Source organism: Pristis pectinata, chromosome 6 (assembly GCF_009764475.1).
Source record: "Pristis pectinata isolate sPriPec2 chromosome 6, sPriPec2.1.pri, whole genome shotgun sequence".
Classification (NCBI taxonomy): Eukaryota; Metazoa; Chordata; class Chondrichthyes; order Rhinopristiformes; family Pristidae; genus Pristis; species Pristis pectinata.
In genome coordinates, this window is record NC_067410.1 from 57,882,992 (window position 1) to 57,902,152 (window position 19,161).

The following is a 19,161-nucleotide window of genomic DNA, read 5'->3' on the forward strand; positions in this document are numbered from 1 at the left end:
AGCCAGATGCCAAACCATTGGGATTTCCCAATGGTCCGATGGTGGATTATTGGAGTTTTAACTGAACTAAGTAACAGGGAATTGAAGTATTTCCTTCCACTTTCTCCTCGAACTTCATTTATTGACAGCCCAGTTTCCTTTTGTTTGGAATATATGGCATAGAGGTTTTATCATAAACTTTCATACAGTTGAACATCTGAAATTGTCCCTTGGATTTTGTGGGTTGACACAGGTATTGGATTCTCCAGGTCATCTTTACAGAGCATCTGTTTAAATTATTCTCCTGGCAAGGGGCAGGAATCAGTTACAATTCTACCTTATTACCCCGTTCCTGCTAGTATCCCTCTGGCCGTCATGTTAACAGCTCACTGCAGTAGGTGCTTGAGGCATTTTCAGGAAGCATTTGGAAATCTTACTTGGGAAAACAGGATTGCTTTACCTAAATGGAGAGGCTGCAGCAACCTTCTTGCCAGATGAAGGCAGAATACTGCCCAAATAGAGAGCAAAGAGGTCCTTCAAGGTAAGTGGACCCAAGCGACTTCTTTAATAAAAGTCTGTCTCTGATGCCAGCCAGTGTAAGGGCAAACAGACGTTTTACTTTTAACGTGTGTTTGTAGACTCAGGAGACAGAATAGTTTGATTAGTACTCTTTATTAATGAAATCAATTTTACCCCAATTCAGGTAGCACTTATGGGGTAAGTATGAGAGTACACACACAAATGCCTCATAGATTTTAAAACTGATTAATCACAGAAACAATCCAGAGTTCCTAAGGTTTACCAACATACTGGAATTACGGATACAGTTAAAATATAATTAGAATGTTAGGTTAATATGTAAATTTGTGGTTCATGAGTTTGTTCCCAGTTTTGCATCTTTTGCTGACTAGGTTTGCATTTGAGCCAGTTACACCTGTACTTATTGCCCCAGCTGTTAACTTTCTCCCTCCCTCACACTTTCATCTTATCTACCATAACACCTCAAAGCCTTGAGTTGCCTGAACCCGGTGCCTTGCTCAGGAGCTAACTGCTTTCTATCCATTTAACCATGTATATGAGGCCAGGCACTTAAAATATCATTGGCTTCACTTACTGGCCTGTGAGTACATTTTATGCTTGCCCCAGCTGAAACCTATTGTGAGGTTAAAAAAAATCAATTTTCAGAAACAAAGAATTACAGTTTTCTTGCAGATTGTAAGAAATATATTCTTCAGTAGGTATTTTAGTCCTGTGGGTGATTCTACCTTGATTGTTCTAAAAGTATTTCTGCTGTCAATAGGATGGACTATCTCATTCTTTCTGTGTAAGAACTTATCTGTAAAGAAAATTGACTGCTAGCTTTAACCTGAACACAACTGATATCCTTATTATGTTTTCTTACACACACTGTAGTAACAGCTGTCTTTTCTGTGTTGTTTCCAGAATTTTGTCCTATCAACTTCATCTTTAGGGTGTGAGCATTAATGGCAAGGCCAGCATTTTTCTGTTCTTCTCCAAATGTTGGTGCTTCTTGAACCACTGCTGTCCTTCTGGTGAACTGGTCCCACAGTGCTATTGGGCAGTTTTGGGATTAGACCAGTGACATTGAGGCATTGGGATTGTGTGCAACTTGGAGGAACCTGTAAGGGTTGGTGTTCCAATGTCCCTGTAGCCTTGTTCTTGGTAATTGAGGGCATGGGTTTGGAGGGCGCTGTCACACTAGCTTGGGTAACTGCTGAGTATTTTGTCATAAAAAAAAATACTGCAGTAATGGCACATACTGCAGCCAATATGCACCAGTGGCGGACAGGGTGCCAATTCAGGCTGCTTTGTCAGGATGTTGTTAAGCTTCTTCAGTGCTGTGGAGCTGCACTCATCAGGCAAGCATTCATCATGTTCTTGACTTGTAAGACTCTTACTTGATAAGTTACTGGAGGGGATTCTGAGGGATAAGATGTATGTGCATGGTTGATTAGGGGTAATCAGCATGACTTTGTGCGTGGGAAATCATGTCTTACGTATGAATTGAGCTTTTTTTTTGATGATGGGACCAAGAAAGTCAATGAGGGCAGGGTGTAGACATGGTTTATATGGACTTCAGTGAGGGCCTTTTGATAAGATTCCACACGGTAGGCTGCTCTGGAAGGTTAGATCACGTGGAATCCAGGAGAGCTGGTTAATTGGGCACACACTTGACGTGATAATAGAAAGCAGAGGGTGATGGTGGAAGGTTGTTTTCTCAGACTGGAGGCCCGTGACTAGTGGTGTGCTTCAGGAGTCGGTGCTGGGTCCATTGTTGTTTGTCAATGTACAAGGCACGGTTAGTAAGTTTGCTGATGACACTCAGCAGACAATGAAGAAGTGTCAACAAAGTTACAGGGGATCTTGATCAGCAGAATAAGTGGGCCAAAGGAATGGTAGTGGAGTTTAATTCGGTTGTGGCAAAGTATTGCATTTGGAAAGTCAAATCCGGGTATGACTTTCATAGTGAATAGCAGGGCACCTGGGGAATGTTGTAAAACAGAGGGACCTTGGAGTACATGGTTTCCTGAAAGGAGAGTCACAGGTAGACAGGGTGGTGAAGGTGGCTTTGGCACATTGGCCTTCATAAGTCAGGACATTGCATATAAAAGGTGGGCGGTTGTAACAGGACACTGGTGAGACAGCACTTGGAGTACTGTGTTCAGTTTTGGTTGCCCTGCTATAGGAAAGATGTTATTAAACTGAAAAGAGTGCAAAAAAGATTTATAAGGATGTTGCCAGGTCTTGAGGGACTGAGTTATAGGGAGAGGTTGGATAGGCTAGGACTTTGTCTCCTACACTCCAAGGAAAAGAGGTGATCTAATAGAGGTGTATAAAATCATGAGGGGCATAGATAGAGTGAATGCACTCAGTCCTTTTCCCAGGGTTGGGGAATCAAAAACTAGAGGGCATAGGTTTAAGGTGAGAGGGGAAAAATTTAATAGATTCTTTTTACACAAAGAATGGTATGCATGTGAAATGAGCTGCCAGAGGAAATGGTTGAGGCAGGTACAATAATAACTTTCAGAAGACAGTTGAACAGGAACATGGAATTGGAAAGGTTTAGAAGGTTATGGGCCAAACACTGGCAAATGGGACCAGCTTGGATGGGTATCTTGGTCTGCATGGACCAGTTGGGCTGAGGGCCTGTTTCTGTGACTCTCTGAACTTGTGTCTTGTAAATGACGGAAAGGTTTTGGGGTGTCACTTGGCAAATGATACTCAACCTCTTATGGCTGGTTCAATTGAGTTTCTGGACTAAGATGATCCCAGGATGTTGATAGGGAACTTGGTGAAGGTAATGCCATTGAATCTCAAGGGTAGGTGGTTAAACTCTCTCCTGTTGAAGATAGTCGTGAGGCACGTTTTTTCCTACTTATTAGCCCATGCCCGAGTGTTGTCCAGGTCTTGCTGCATGGATGGTTCAACCTCATTTGCTGAGGAGTTGGAAATGGAATTGAACATTGTGAACATCCCCACTTCTGACCATATGACAGAAGGAAGGTCATTGATGAAGCCACGGAAGATGGTTGGGCCTAGGACACTGCCTCAAGGAACTCAGTGATGTTCTGAAGCAGGGATGTTTGGCCTTCCATTGCGTGAGGTATGATTCCAGCCATTGGAAATTTTTCCCCTTTGTGCCTATTGACCTCAGTTTTACCAAGCCTCCTTGATTGGTTAAATGCTGCCTTGACATCAAGGACTGAAACTCAAATCTTTGGTTCTCTGTAATTCATCGTGACACCAGAATGTCCCTGTTGCAATTCTTTCAGACTTCAAAGACACTTTATTTATATTTGAGTCAATTGAGCAGCTCTTGGCCCAGTTTCATGTCTGTGTAACTTCCTGGTTAAATAATTACCATTTCCTAGTGTTCTAAGTATCTGAACTTATTATTTCTTTTCCCCCATGAAGAACTGTTTTCAGTCCTAATGAGCTAGAGGTCCTTCCCTGAACAACCACGCTGACTTGATCATCCTTAGACCTGTGCAGGGATTTTATACAAGGCCACGTCCCACTTTCATTTGGGTCACAAAATTATTTCATTGCTGCTTTCATTGGCACAAGTCAGACCTAAATCTTATGTACATAACTTGCTTGCCTCCCCATTGTAATGCTTGAGGACAGAAGTTAAGAAAGTCTGTGAATTTCATTATAGGCCACAGCCCTGACTTAAACAGGACCAGCTGAAAAGGTTTGGAATTTCAGGCTGCTGTGTTGTTGGTATCAATGTCTGGTAAGTGCTTAAAAGGGGGTGTTTTTTCAGCTGTGGTGGGGAAAGGTTTGGCCAGTAATAAACCAAGGGACTGTGGTGAAAATCTGAACAATAACACCACCTAACTTCTCATTCGGGCAATTATATTTTAAAATCCTACATTATTGGGTGATGGACTGTAGCCTACCTCTCCTATGGAGCTCTGACAGCCACATGTTGACTTTGTTTGCCTAAGCATATCACTGGCCACCATGTTCTACAGTGACCTACATCAATAAGGCAGTGCAGCAAAAGTCCCTGATTTCTAACTATGATGTTGGAGGCTTAAATACCCCTTTTAGTGTGTGAAAGCAAGCACTGGTCCACTGAGACTTGGTTTCTGTGAGAAGACAAGCTGATCAGCCATGAAAGGTCTAAGAAATGTTAGAAATAATCAGCAGGTTAGGCACCATCTGTGAAGAGAGTAACTCCTCCTCCTCTACACATACTTTTTCTGTGTTTAGATTTCAGCGTTTTATTTCTCAGTGTCTGCATTCAACCATGTGATCTCTGTTAGCTTCAGTATCGTGGAATTCTAAAGTGCAGCCAATGAAACAAACATGGGTATCTTTGAGGGGAATTTTAGGGAATAAGTTAGTATTGCAGAAAATATCATAGAACCTGAAACCTTGTTACATGAAGGTTTGTGCTGGAATGGTACTACCACTGCAGACATTAGCACAGATAGGTCTTTACACAAATGAAATAAGCCATATTTAGTGTAGTTAATAACAATGTCTCTTTATGACAGTAAAAGTTTTTTTCTTCCCCACCTAACACTGCAAAAACTCCTTACAGGATCTAAAATAACAATAGAGCAAAATGTGAAAGGGAGTCCCCAAAATTCTGCCAACTGATTGTCAATCTTAGGATTCCTGTTCTGTCTTCCATTTTAAACCAGCTTCAGGTTGGATTTCTGTAACACTAGCAAATTCATTGTTGTGCAGCTAATCTGTAGAATCCATGATGAAGCCATGGTAAAGGTGGCTTTTTTTTAAAGTATCTAATTTCTCGATGTTTATTGCCGATTTTTCAATTGGGCTGCTATTGTGGATGGGAATATTGCATTTGCTAGTAATCTCCTTATCGAACTCATCCTCCCCTTGCAGCAAGAGATCAAGACAGTGTCCCCCCTTTGCCCGATAATGCAAAGGGTTCATATTCTAGTCCAGCAAGTGCAGAAATTCCCTTCAGTCAAGACTGTATACTCAGGCATGCTGAGAGTTCTGTATCACATTAAATAAGGAAAGTTAACTTTGACCATATCTTCCACATGGAGTCAACGCTCTCGCAGGAGGAAGAAGAAGATCGCCTTGAGGAAATGTCCACAGGTACAGATGGCAGAGATGAGCCAATGATCACGGATACTGGGATCATTGTTAACCACAGATTTTGTAATGTCAGCCTAGGGTCAGAACAGATAAGAATTATTCAACACCACTTGACTGGGGTCATAGTTTAGACCAAAGCTACTCAATTATTTTGGAAAATATTTTATTCTGTCCTATTATGTACACTTGAAGTAAAATGCAGCATTTTTTAAGCATCAGATGACAACATAATTTAGAATGAATATAGAATAAGTTTGGGATGACAACTAGGAACTGCACATGCTTAAGAATGTACAGAGCTCTACAGGTCTATGTTCACAATAAAAGCTTACCCAAGGCATTTTACAAGAACATTGTCATACAAATTTTGGTACAAAGCCACATAAAGCTGTTAGAATGGATGACCAAAAACTTGGTAAAAAGATAGGTTTTAATGAATTTAAGGAGTGAAGGATGAGGTTTAGGTAAGGAGTGCCAGAGGTTAGAGCTAAGGAAGGTGGAGGTGCAATCACCAATGTTGGAACAGTGCAATGATATTGGAAGTTGTAGGGCTGGAAGTGGTTATAGAAATCAAAGTAATGCCCTAAGAAGATTTTAAACCTGACACACTGTCAGGCCAAAAGACAGCTTGTTTTGATGAGCACACAGCTTAATGGTTTTGGTGAGAGTTAACATCTAAAACTCTGCTGCCCACATTCAAAGTCGACAAAGATTGCCAGATGGGAAGGTGGGCCAAGGGACCATTTGAACATTAGGTGAAAACCAGAAAAAAAGCATGATCAAGCGTTTCAGCAGCAGGATCAATAGTAATCCAGCTATTTCAAGAACCTTACATGTCCAGCTTGTGCAAATACAAATGTATCGTATATCTGGGATGTGTGATCCAGCTGTTCTTCTACACATGATCTCAGCATCAGCTATCACTGGCTCATCTACACTTTCTTGTATCCTACCATTTTCCAAGCCCTGTCTTGGTTGCCCTCCCCAACTGCATTTGTCCTAACACAAGCAGTACATCCTGAACTTCCTGTAAACTACAACTTTCCTCCTCATTATCTCACACTGCCAAGTTTACTGTTACCACCAAACTTCCTATTCAAGTACAAGTCATTCATGTACATCACACAGACCAACAAGGGTGGTAGAACTGAGCACAGCAGACACCCATTGCTCACTGCCCTCCAGTCACTAAAATACCCACTAACCATTGCTTTTTGCATTCTCCCATTTAGCTAGTTTTTAATCCAATTCTCCTTTGGGTACCAGAGTCTTTTATCTGTCTTGATCAATCGGCCAATTGATCAATTGCCCATCTGGCAATCTTTGTCGACTTCAGCCAAGCAGGGCTTTGTCAAATACACACATATTTCAAATGTGTCATCCTCATTAAGCCTTCCCCTTATCTAAAAATATTCAATCAAAACGTAAAACTACATCCACCTCTTACCTCATTTTGATCTGTAACGGGGTCTGCTTTCTACACTGTTCTCCTTTTCCCCTCAAACATTTAAAACAATCAGGAAATTCTATACTTTTACCTGCCAATATTTTTTTCATACACTACATTCTACTTTAATTTTACCCTCCACTTTCTGCACTTATCTAAGCTTCCTGTATTGTAGACCTTTTGCTATCAGTAATAAACTTCCCTTTTTTTAAAAATCCTATTTTTTATAAAATCCTATTTTTTATATGTCCCTTTCTGTCCAGGTTACCCCTTCTCTATTACTGGGAACACATCTGGTCTGGAACTCTTTCCTTACTGAGACTGGCTATCAGCACCAATTCCTGATCAATCTGGGACCTTGGTCTTAAGGAAAATCAAAACACTGCAGATGCTGGAAATCTGAAATAAAAACAGAAAATGCTGACTACATTCAGTAGGTCAGGCAGAATTCATTGAAAGAAAATGTGTTGATGTTTCAGGTTGAAAACCCTTTGTCAGTTCTGATGAAGAGTCTTTGACCTGAAACCTTAATTCTGTTTCTCTTTCCACAGATGCTGTCTGACCTGCTAAGTGTTTCCAGCATTTTCTACTTTTGTTCTTGATCTGAATGCTTGGACACACAGGCAAGTAGTGTAGTTGCTCGTAATATTTTAAGGGTAAACATCTTATTTCATTCATTTTTCAGGAGGTGGCACCACTGGCAAGCCTGTTTATTGCCCATCCCTAAGTAACATTGAGAAGGCAATGATGAGCCATCTTTTGTTATGAAACAACTAAATACTGAGCCATTTCAGAGGGCAGTTAAGAGTCAAACATAAAGTTGTGGGTGTGGAGTCACAAAGAGGTCAGACCAGATGAGGACAGCAGACTTCTTCCCCTGAAGTACACTGGGGAACAAGAAGGGTTTTTACACTAGTTCGTAGTTCCTGTTACTGGAACTGTGTTTTTTATTATTTATAATCCATGTTAGTTAACTGAATTTCAATTTTTAGTTGCCACCACAGCATTTGAACTTGAATTGTGGATTGCCAGTGTTGGCCTTTGGTTGAGTTACCAGTACAGTAATCCAGAGCACCATTACCATGTACATTCATTTTGATAAATGGGGCAATACAAGTACAAATATTGAAGTTTGCTGAAAAGATAGTCCCTTACCCATCCACCCCGTCTCCTTAGCCATGTCACCAGTGTTTTCCGGACAAACTCTCCCAAGCAATCGACAATTGTGTGCACCATTGCGTGCTGGCCTTGCTTCACGCAGTCAATGGCTAACCCACCAGCTACAGCGTACAGGGCCACCACCTTCCCCCAGGTTATACCTACAGAGTAAAAATACAGGTAGACCCAACATAAGAACCACAATCAATGGAAGGGCAATCCATACATTTAATTACAACAATACAGTGTAACACTCAAAATAGGACCATAAAGATATACAAAGCTCAATGTATAGAACTTGGTAGAACTAGAAAGAGATGGAAAAAAAAGCAGCATCTCGTTGGCATTAATTTCCATTTTACCACTTAACCCTAGGACCACAGCTAAAAGACATCAAATGGAGCTCTGAACTGGTCCTATGAACGCCTGACATATGTACAGCCCTTACATATGAACAAGTGTTTAGGAGACTAATGAGATGGATTTGCCAGCTGCTGCCTCATGGGAACTCTGTCCCAGCAATATCATTGCATCTTGCAGAGAAATCTGAATTAAACACCCAGGTTTAACTACTCGTTGTCTTTGGTTGGTCTATGTTTTTATTTAACTATACTGCTGAGCGACTGCGTTTTCGACTTCTTACCCCCACAATGACAAACTAATCTCCCTCACCGTCCCAACTTCTCCCTACTGCTCTACCTTCTCTCCCAACCGGTCAGATCACATTTCCTCTCCTGCCTCAATAGTGTGCCTGTCAGGTAAGGATACAGTTTCCAAGCTTTGATTCCCCACTGTGCACTACCTTCCTGGTGACCAGCTCCTGATCAGATGGACACAGATCAGTTTGTGAAAGAATTCTGGGGATTTTACTAGAAATGCATTCTCCTAAAACTGAAGGTCTCTGATTGTTTGACACCACTCAACCAGCCAATCTATCTCACCCCTATACGCCTCCTCATATGGATGCCAATTTTCCCATAAAAAGAACAGGAGCCATTGGAGGTGGGGCCAAGGCAGGAATCCCTGGGACAGCCACAGCTGCTCAAAAGGAGTGGCTGGTGTTACCACCACCCAGTTTACCCTGAGGCCCTGCACAATGACCAGGAGGAGTGTGGGGAGGTTCCGGGAGGACACCACGGAACACAATGGGCCTGAGTAACTCTTTCACTGGCACTCTTAACTGACACAGTGGTGCAGCTAATAGAGCTGTTGCCTCAGCACCAGAGACTCAGGTCCAATCCTGCCCTCTGATGCTGCCTGTGTGGAGTGAATGGGAGCAGTTACAGATAAAAGAATGTGGAAGTTGTGAAATGCAGAACAGGAAGACATGTCTAGGCATGTACTCCACTCTGAGGAAAGAAAATACTTCTTGTTAAATTCATGGCTTGAGACATGATGATGTCATTAGGACCTGACAATTAATTTGAATAAGAGACTTGTGCAGTGAGCTGGGGCCATCTCAGTCGTGAATCTCTTCACAGCCCTTTCCATTCACTGTTGCACTGATCCCTATTGGAAGCTCCCGTCACCTGACACTTCAACCTGCTCACCTGGCAACAGCCGTCCCCTGCTGCTCACTCACTGCAGGTTACCCAGGGCACCTCTGGCTAACCTGTTGCCAAAAACCCTGCAAGCTGCAGCTCGCACATCCACTGCGGATACTACACCTGCACAGTGCACGGATGAACTGCCAACTCGCTCTGCAAAGCCTGAATGAGCTGGAGACCCAGATCACAAGTGAGAAAGAGATTTCACTCTGTGGGAGCTCTTGGCTTTTGTGAGAAAGTTGTCACTTCAGGAAGAGGAATAGATGCTCCTCATTCCACAGGGAACAGTGGAACGTCAAAGTGACACAGTGGCAGAGCCACTATCTCACAGCGCCAGAGACCTGGGTTCAATCCTGATCTCAGGCATCTTTGTCAAATTTTTACATTCTCCCTGTGACCAAGTGGTTTTCTGCAGGTGCTTTGGTTTTCACCCACATCCCCAAAAAATGCTGGTCAGTAGACTAATTGACTGCTGTAACTTGCCCCTAGTGTGTAGGTGAGTGGTAAAAACAAGGAGGAAGTTGGTGGGAATGTGGGGAGAATAAAAATGGGCTTGAGCAGGATCAATGTAAAAATGGTTTCTTGTTGCTGTGGGCTTGGTGGGCTGAATTGCCTGTGCTGTAGCTCTCTATGCCTGAATTGCATTTGAGAATGATGGGTTGTAAGATGCCTTGAATTACTGCCTCTGCCCCAGCCTCCATCCCAGACCTTACTCCTGTATGGGTGCTTGTACATGAACCCGAGGGACCCCTTGATGAAGTCATGTCAGTGGTTCTGGAGGGTGAGCAGAGCGGAATATGCACAGGTTTGCCTCCGAGAGGAAAATGTACTAGATTTTCAAAGAAAATGCTCAATATTTACTATGGAATCATAGAATGGTTCCAAGTTCAAGTTCCCTAGTTTCAAGGTTAAGCTTATTGTCATAGGCATACATATCCAGGGTATAAATGCCATGAAAGTTAGCTTGTTGTAACAGCAGCACAGTACATTACGAACATAGACTTAATTTAAGTCACAAGGAGGCCATTCAGCCCAACATGTCCGTGGCATCTCTCTGTCAGGGGCAACTCAGCAGTTCCGCACACTAGTACTACTTCCATAACAATGCACACAAAATGCTGGAGGAACTCAGCAGGTCAAGCAGCATCTATGGAGGGAAATGAACTACTTCCGCAGCCCTGCAAATTTTTGTTTCCGAGTATCTTAGGGTGTTGCCTTTACAGTTTGGCGAGTCAGATTTTAGGAAGGAGTAACCAGCAGATCCTGGACTGTTTTATTCTTTCACATTTTTAATATAATTTCAGTGAACACTCGTGGTAACAGGAGGTAGTTACAGTCCCATTGAGGCTGTGGTGCAGCTCCAGGGATCTTGTGTTACACAATGGGCCACGTTGTGGCCCTGCCCACAGTAAGCCCCAGCCACAATCTGTCTGTTAATGTGGAGAATGTTGTTGGCAAATCCCACTATGTGGCATCCCCAGTAAATACTGATACACTGCCTGGAATCCCCAGCAAGTACAGACACACCCAGGACTCTACCACAAATTATTTTCTCAAGGGAATTCCTTACAAGTCCCAACAATCTTAAATCAATACAGGGACACTCCCAGTCACTACCTGAAAATATTGGCAGCCACCAAAGGTTAAATAAAAGAACAAATGGAAAAGCAGGAAACATTTTCATTGGTGCACAATGGCAGAAGCAAACCACGGATCACTACTGGTCTTGGAGCTGTGCTCGAGTCCACAGATTTCAATTTACTTAAATACTTAAATCGTTGTATCTCTCACTTCCTACCGTAGAATCTGTTTACCTTAAAGCTACCTTAAGAGAAAGCCTGGGAGCAGAGATGATGAGATAACCCTCCCTGGTGTGGAGTTCAGACCTGTGGGATTCCCTGTGGTCTCTTCGCACTGAGTCCACAGGGCAACTTCAAGGGTGACCACCTTATCAAATTGATAATGTGGGTTGGTAGGTTAACTGGCCACTGTAAGATGCTCCTAGTGTGTAGCTGATTGGTAGAATCTGGGGGCAGTGGATGGGAGTGTGGGGAGATTAAAAATGGGATTAGTGTAGGATTCGTGCAAATGGGTGGTCAGCACGGACTGAAGGGCCCATTTCTGTTCTTGTGTCTCCATAACTCTGTGCCTCTTGCAATTTAAGAAATCCAGCTAGCTTTTGCAAGTACGACTTCTCACATGATAGTTTAATAGTGAGTAGGGCCCTGTCGATACACAGGACCTCACTGTTAGGGACTGAGACAACTCCTAGTCTTGGCAGGTACTAATCTTTTCTCTCAAACTCCACCGTCAATGTTTACAGCCGGCAGTGTTGGGAGCAAGTACACACACTGCAAGGCCAATGTGAACGAACCCTGGCTGCCTACCCCTCCTTTCCTCCCCTGCCCACCCTGCTTCCAAGAACTACTGCCACTGAATACAACGTTAGAAGTCTAACTTCGTGTTATCTATCCTGGATACCATACACTCTGTCGATTCATAGAAACTGTGAATAGCTGGCAATCAATCCCATGACACCTCAATCCCAGCAGACTGCCAGCCCAGAAACAACCTGATGATTACTCTTTATTTTCTGTCCTTTAACCAATTCAGTTCTGTGCTAAAAGGTTACCCCTAACCCTGTGAGTTCCTTACTTAATGTAACACACAAAAGGTTGTTACATGAAATATGGGCTCACAGAGTTGCGGGGTTAACTTATTAGCACAGAACTGGATTAGTTGAAGGACAGAAAATAAAAGAATCAACTAGTTGCACTTAACAATGGCTTTGACAGCCGGTGAGCCTTCAACCCCAGACACAGGCCAAACACTCAGTGACACTTAAAATGAGTAAAAATGTTTTTCATATATTTAACTATAAAGAATACATGTCAAAAATAAATGCAATTAAAACTAATTCAAATAATTAAAAAATAACTGCTTGCCTCTCTCCCAGTAGCAGATTTGTCCCACTCATGTGATTGGGGCACGTTGTGCCTGTATCAGGTTTAGCCCAGCACTGGTTCAGTGAGGCGACTGCCCAGCCTGAGAGCATAGAGATCAGCCTGCCCCACCAGAGCGGCACTAAGGCAGTCAGCTGCTGCAGGGTGGGAGACACTGGGCCATCACTGGTCTTCAGGGCCAGGAATCTGCCCAGTCTAATTTTATCCGTAGCCTCCTTCAGTAGCCACTTTTCTCACAAAGAATCTTAAGTATTTCTTATGTTTATCTTTTGGTAACCTTTTAATCTAATTCACCCCACATTCCTCCATTAATCAGTGTCATTAAGTTCAAGAATCTAATCATTGACTGATTTGTATCTCTCATGAACTGTGTACAAAATTGTATCACGTAATCACTTTTCCCTCGAGGGCCCCCTACCCAAAGCTTGTTAGTTAAACCCTGCATTAATATAGAAAGTAAAATCTGAGGCAGCCTGTTCCCCAGTTGGTTCAATGACATGTTGTTTCAGAATACTGTCCCCAGTTAATCCTCCATGAACTGATCCTGCAAACTATTTTTGACAATCTGATTTGCCTAATCAATATAAATGCCTCTCTGTATTAGCTTTGCCTGATCATTTATACAGGTTCTTCTACTTTGTGATTAATCCTTCATCCAGTTGTGTTGCTGCTATTAGGGTACCTATAAACCCCTTACTATCTCTTGTTATATTTTAATCGCTACTCTAACTAATTCTACTTCCTTTTCTTCTGTCAAGGTAATTCTCACCGCTGCCTTTACCATCAGGCTATGGACCCTTCCCCACTCACTCATCATTTACACTTGGCTATCCATTCTAAACATCAGGCACCCTGGAGCAACACACAAAATGGCTGGAGGAATTCAGCAAGTCAGGCAGCATCTATGGAGAGAGATTAACAGTTGATGCTGCAGACCGAGACCCTTCAGTCCTGAGGAAGGGTCTCGACCCAAAACGTCGACTGTTCGTGTGCCTGACTTGCTGAGTTCCTCCATTTTGTGTGTTGCTCCAGATTTCCAGCATCTGCAGTCTCTCTTGTTTATCAGGTACCCTGGACTATGTAATTCCTGCCCACTGTCACCAGGCAATCACTTCTCTGCAAAAACAATGAGATTAATTCTGTTTTTCATTACTTGGGTCATTTGTTCAACTGCTTAATGCATTCCGATTCAATACATATTAAGTTCAACAATTTAAATGGCCTCAAGTACAATGGCTGCCAATCTTCCCCACAATCTTTGATCATATCAATACAGGGAGTAAGTTCCCTGCAACAGTAGGACAAGTTCAAAGGCTGAGGCTCCTGCTCCATTACTTCCTGGGTCCTCACACCTGCCTGAGCTACAGCCACATCCTTCTGACCCTGACCATAACCCGGAACCAGGATACTCCTTAACCCATGGCCACCTGGAAAGTCTACAGCAACTTGGTGGCAGTTCAAACAAGCTGGAGGTTTCTATCCATCTTTGACTCTGTCATTTCCCCATCCACCCACAACCTCCCCTCGACCCCACCCCACACTTCTATAGCACCAACATTGTCATTTTTAGACACTGTGTACTTTGTCTCTAAAGCCTTTCAAAGCCCAAGTTTAGTGAATACCACAAAGAAGGAAAAGATACAGAGACGAAGCTTGCTGCATCTGACAGGAATTAGTTCAAGAGATCAAAGTCTTCCTCTGTTCTAAGAGGCATCGAGGAAGTTGGCCCACCTCCCTTGGAGTGATGTCACAGAAGAGAGCTCAGCATAAACTTTGCTGTAGGTTGTGTACAGAACACAATGTGTCCTGAAGAGACTTCTGCAACTTTGCCTACAAGAACCCTCAGACATCTCCCTCCAATTTGCAACTGAAAACTTAGCTCCTATGAGCTGTGCAAGCCCAGAGTTCTGTGCGGCCATGTTCAGTACGATCACACTTTTCAGGACCACATCTTATGCTCAGATCACCATAGTTATAATCCACAATTTAAATTCATAAGGTTAAAGTGTACAGCACAGAAATGCAGCCATTCAATCTGACTGATTTATGTATTTCTACTCTATACAAGTCTCACCCCAGCAATACATATTTCTTGAACTTTCTCCTTCACGTGTTTACCTAGTTTCCCCATAGCTGTGACTGCGCTGGTCATCTCAACTGCACTATGTGGGGGCAAGTTCCTACATTCACATCACTCTGAGTAGAGATACTTCTCCTGAATTCTTTGTTTGGATACATTTGTTACTACCTTATATTTATGGCCACTCGCTTTGATATATTTTCCACTTTATTAAACAACTTCATAATTTTAAACAACCCCTCACTATTAGAGAAAAGAGCTTCAGCCTCTACAATCCCCAACTCAAACAAACTCTCAGTCCTGGGATCATTCCAATAACATACTTGCAACATTTCCAGAGCTTTTATATCCTTTTAATGTGGAAGTTAAAACTCATAGGTTCCAAACATCCAAGTTTCTTGCCAATACAAAGCTCATTCGAAAAGTGTGCTGAGAGTTTGCATGTGAATAGATGTATACTTCTGGGATAAGTAGACCCCAGGGGACCTCAGCGGTGCTAGAATTGTGACCAAGAAAGGAGACAAATCCGACTGGGGTAACTGCAGAGGCATCACTCTGCTGTCTGCCACAGGGTCCTCCTCAACTGCCTACTCATAGCAGCTGAAGAAATGCTCCCCGAATTGTAGTGGGTATTCAGTCCTTCAAGAGGCACAGTGGAGAGGAGAATAAAAGCAGCAACATGGCCTTCTTGAACTTCACAAAGCCTTCCTCTCTATTGACTGAGACTGTGGAACACACCCAAATTTGGCTGCCTACAGAAATTCATCTCCATCTTGTGTTTGCTTCTTGAGATGACATACAAGCCATGATACCAACCAACGGGTCTACAACAGAGCCAGTCTCAGAGACAAAGGTGGCTGTGTCAGTGCCCCAACACTTATGTTAATCATTCCTGCTGCAATGCTGCACCTCACCTCCAACATGCTTCCCACAGGAGTGGAGCTAATCGATAGAACTAAAGGGAACCATTCACCCTACAGCAACTATGCCCAGAGGTCACCAGAACCATAGTAGTCAGGCTGTGTTTGCGTTCTCTCAGAAGCCGAGAACCAAAACATTGCCGATTTGTTTACTGAAGCAAACTCAACATCCACTACACAAAAGTCCTCTATCAAACTGCCTCTGACAATAAAGGTTCATGGTGAGACCCCAGAAAACATGGACCATTTACTATATCTCAGGAGCCACCTTTTGGTGAAGACAGACATTTACAATGAAATTCACCACTGCCTGCACGGCCTTTGGTCAATTGAGGTAAAGGGTGTTTGAAGATCAAGACTCCAGACCCAGAAGAAAACTCATGGTCTACCAGTCAACAGTGATCGCTGCCCTCCTGTGTGCTTCCTGAGACCCGGACCACTGGACCACCTCAAATCACTGGAAAAGTTCCACCAATGATGTCTCTTTATAATCCTCCAAGTTCACCAGCAGGACAAGGAACCAATATCAGGGTCTCCTTCCTGGCCAACATCCCCAATACTGAGGACCTTGTTACACTGAGTCAGCTCCATTGTGCAGGTTACATCACTTAATTAGCCAACACCAGACTCCCAAACAGACACTCTATTTCAAGCTGTCACGAAAAGAGATTACCAGGTGGGCAGAGGAAAAGATTCAAAAGAGTGCTCAAAGTCTCCTTGGAAAAAATGCAACATTCCCTCTAACTCCTGGGAATTCCTGCACCATGGACACTCAAAGTGGTGATGGTACTTGAAGCAATCAGAGTGGTATTGAGAACCTTGAGTCTATGCAGAGGGAGCACATGAAACTCTCTGTATAAAAGACAAAAGGAGTGCACCCAAGGACCAGCCACTTCATTAGAACAGTGTGGGAACTGGAGACCTTTACTATCAGTCACCTAACCCAAAAAACTGTAGTGGAAGCAAGTTTTTCTTGACATCAATGGAGTGGCTAAGAAGATATGCAACTAGGTTAAGGGAGTGGGCAAGAAGGTGGCAGATAGGGTATAATGTGTGAAAATGTGAGGTTACACACTTTAGTGGAAAGAATAGAAAGCTTTTTAAAAGGTGAAATATGAATAAATATTTGATCTACAAAGAGATCTGGATTTGCTGATACTACAGGATTTTCTGAGACTTAATTTATACAATGTGCAGTTTTGCTCTCCTTATTTAAAGAAGCAAATGTTTGCCTCAGAGACAGGGCAGTGGATTAAATCCTGGGATGTCCTCTGCCTAGAGATTGAACAAGATTGGACTCCAGTTACTCGAAATGTAGAAGACATCATGAGATGCACCAGATACTGAGAGGGACTGAAAAGGTTGATGCAGGGAGGCCGTTTCCTCTTGCTAGAGAATCTCAAGTGGAGGCCTAACCCAAGGATGAATAGCTAGCTGCTTAGAACTGAGGTGACAAGATTTCTTTACACAAGGTGTTGCAAGTTTTTGGAATCTATAATACATAGCCAATGTATATTCAAGGATGGGATATAATGACTAAACTAAAAAACATACTGCTGGAGGAACTCAGCCAGTTAAGAAGCATCTGTGGAGCCAAAGGGATAGTCAGCATTTCAGTCCTGATGCAGACTTCCTCCAATAATTTGATTTTTGCTCCAAATTTTGGCATCTGCAGTCTCTTGTGTCTCTATAATGATTAAACTGTTCACAGTACTCCAGGTGGTCAACCATTCTATATTATTGTAACTTAATATCACACAAAGTTTACAAATAACAATTGGGTAGAATACCTTGTCTGAAGATTTCAGATTAGACTTAAACAAAATACCAACACTACAATACTTTTTAAAACTATGCAGTCAGCAACAAGTTTAAACTAGTTCAAAAAAACACTTCACTCTTTCAGCAGATCTTTGCTATGGTGAAGATACTGTGTTTATGAAGAAACCCACACCAGGATGTGGTCTTTTCTGCCTCAGTTCTGGTACAATGCACTTCGTCAAGATTACTAACTCTGTTGAATATAGACTCGACATTTTCATCTCAGCCAAATCTCACCTTGTTTCCAGTCCAATCAACACCCAAATCATTTCCTTCTCCAGTGCCACACAACATCCCCAGCCTGGTACACAATCAGGCTCCAATAATGGAAAAGTCCCTGAGAGCCACTTAATCCCTTCACAAACTGAGCTAGAGAAAATCGGGATCATTTAATTTCAATGTGTTCGTTATTGGGGACGTGGTGAAGGCCGGTATTCATTGCCCATCCCTAACTGCCCTTGCTAGCTCGTTAAAAGTGAACCACACTGACAAAGGTCGTAGATTTACTCAACTGAAGGACATCAGTGGACAAAGTGAGCTTGTATCTGTAGTTCTGACATCATCATGACCAGTTTTATATTTTTTTAAAAAGAACTCCAGTTTATTAACTGAATTTAAATTCCATAGTGGAATTTGAACTCAGGTTCCAGATTGTTAGTGCAAGATACTAGTGTGGGAATTTAACCACCGTAGCACTATTCCCATTCAATCACCAGTTGGTGATGAATCAGCCTGGTGGTACTTCTTATTTCAGGTCTCCTCAGTTTAACAACCAGCACTCTTGTTCCAGATTATCACAGTGATCCCTGCTGGTAGTCCATGTCCTTAGGTACAGGCTAAATAAACTGTTAACTCTTCAACCGAGACATGACCACATCCTGTAGGTCCTCCCTAACTAACTAAAGTCATTGATTTAAAGCCACAAAGCACAGAAATAGGCCCTTCGGCCCATCAAGTCTTCAATAACTATCAACCACCCATTTACATTAATCCCAATTTTTATTCTCCCCACATTCTCATCAACTCCCCCCAGATTCAACTCCTCACCTACACACTAGGGACAATTTACAGTGGCCAATTAACCAACCCGCACATCTTGGAGATGTGGGAGGAAAGTGGAGCACCTGAGGGAAACTTGCACCGTCACAGGGAGATCGTGTGAACTCCACACGGACAGTGCCAGAGGTCAAGACTGAATGCAGTGAGGCAGCAGCTCCACCAGCTGCATCATTGTCACTCTGACCTTCTGACTTTCCGACTTTCCATCGCTCCCTGTGGAATGAGGAAATCATTAATAGTGAGCAGCATCAAACAGAAGTGACAACTTTCTCACAGAAAACAAGAACTCCCACAGAAATGACAACTCTTTCCCACTAGTGATTTATATCTGGGTCTCCAGGCTTTGCAGAGTGAGTTGGCAGTTCATCCATGCACCGTGCAGGTATAGTATCCGCAATGGATGTGCAAGTTGCAGCTCGCAGGGTTTTGGGCAACAGGTTAGCCAGAGGTGCCCTGGGTAACCTGCAGTGAGTGAGCAGCAGGGGACGGCAGTTGCCAAGTGAGCAGGTCGAAGTATCAGGTGACAGGAGCTTCCAATAGGGATCAGTACAACAGTGAATGGAAAGGGCTGTGAAGAGAC

At 42.9% G+C, this 19,161-nt stretch overlaps 2 protein-coding genes across 2 annotated transcripts in view; one reads left to right on the forward strand and one right to left on the reverse strand.

Annotated features, from left to right (window-relative positions):
- The window catches only part of thap4 (THAP domain containing 4), a 100,946-nt gene that overhangs the window by 55,979 nt on the left and 25,806 nt on the right, over positions 1-19,161 (forward strand). The window lies entirely within an intron of this gene.
- LOC127571170 (bcl-2-related ovarian killer protein-like) overlaps positions 636-19,161 on the reverse strand; it is a 44,594-nt gene continuing 26,068 nt past the window's right edge. The window contains exons 4-5 of the mRNA XM_052017282.1: positions 8,189-8,352; positions 636-5,660 (exon numbers count right to left, since the gene is read on the reverse strand). Coding sequence (XP_051873242.1) covers positions 5,535-5,660; positions 8,189-8,352 — 290 coding nt within the window. The 3' untranslated portion in view covers positions 636-5,534. The remainder of the gene's footprint in view (positions 5,661-8,188; positions 8,353-19,161) is intronic.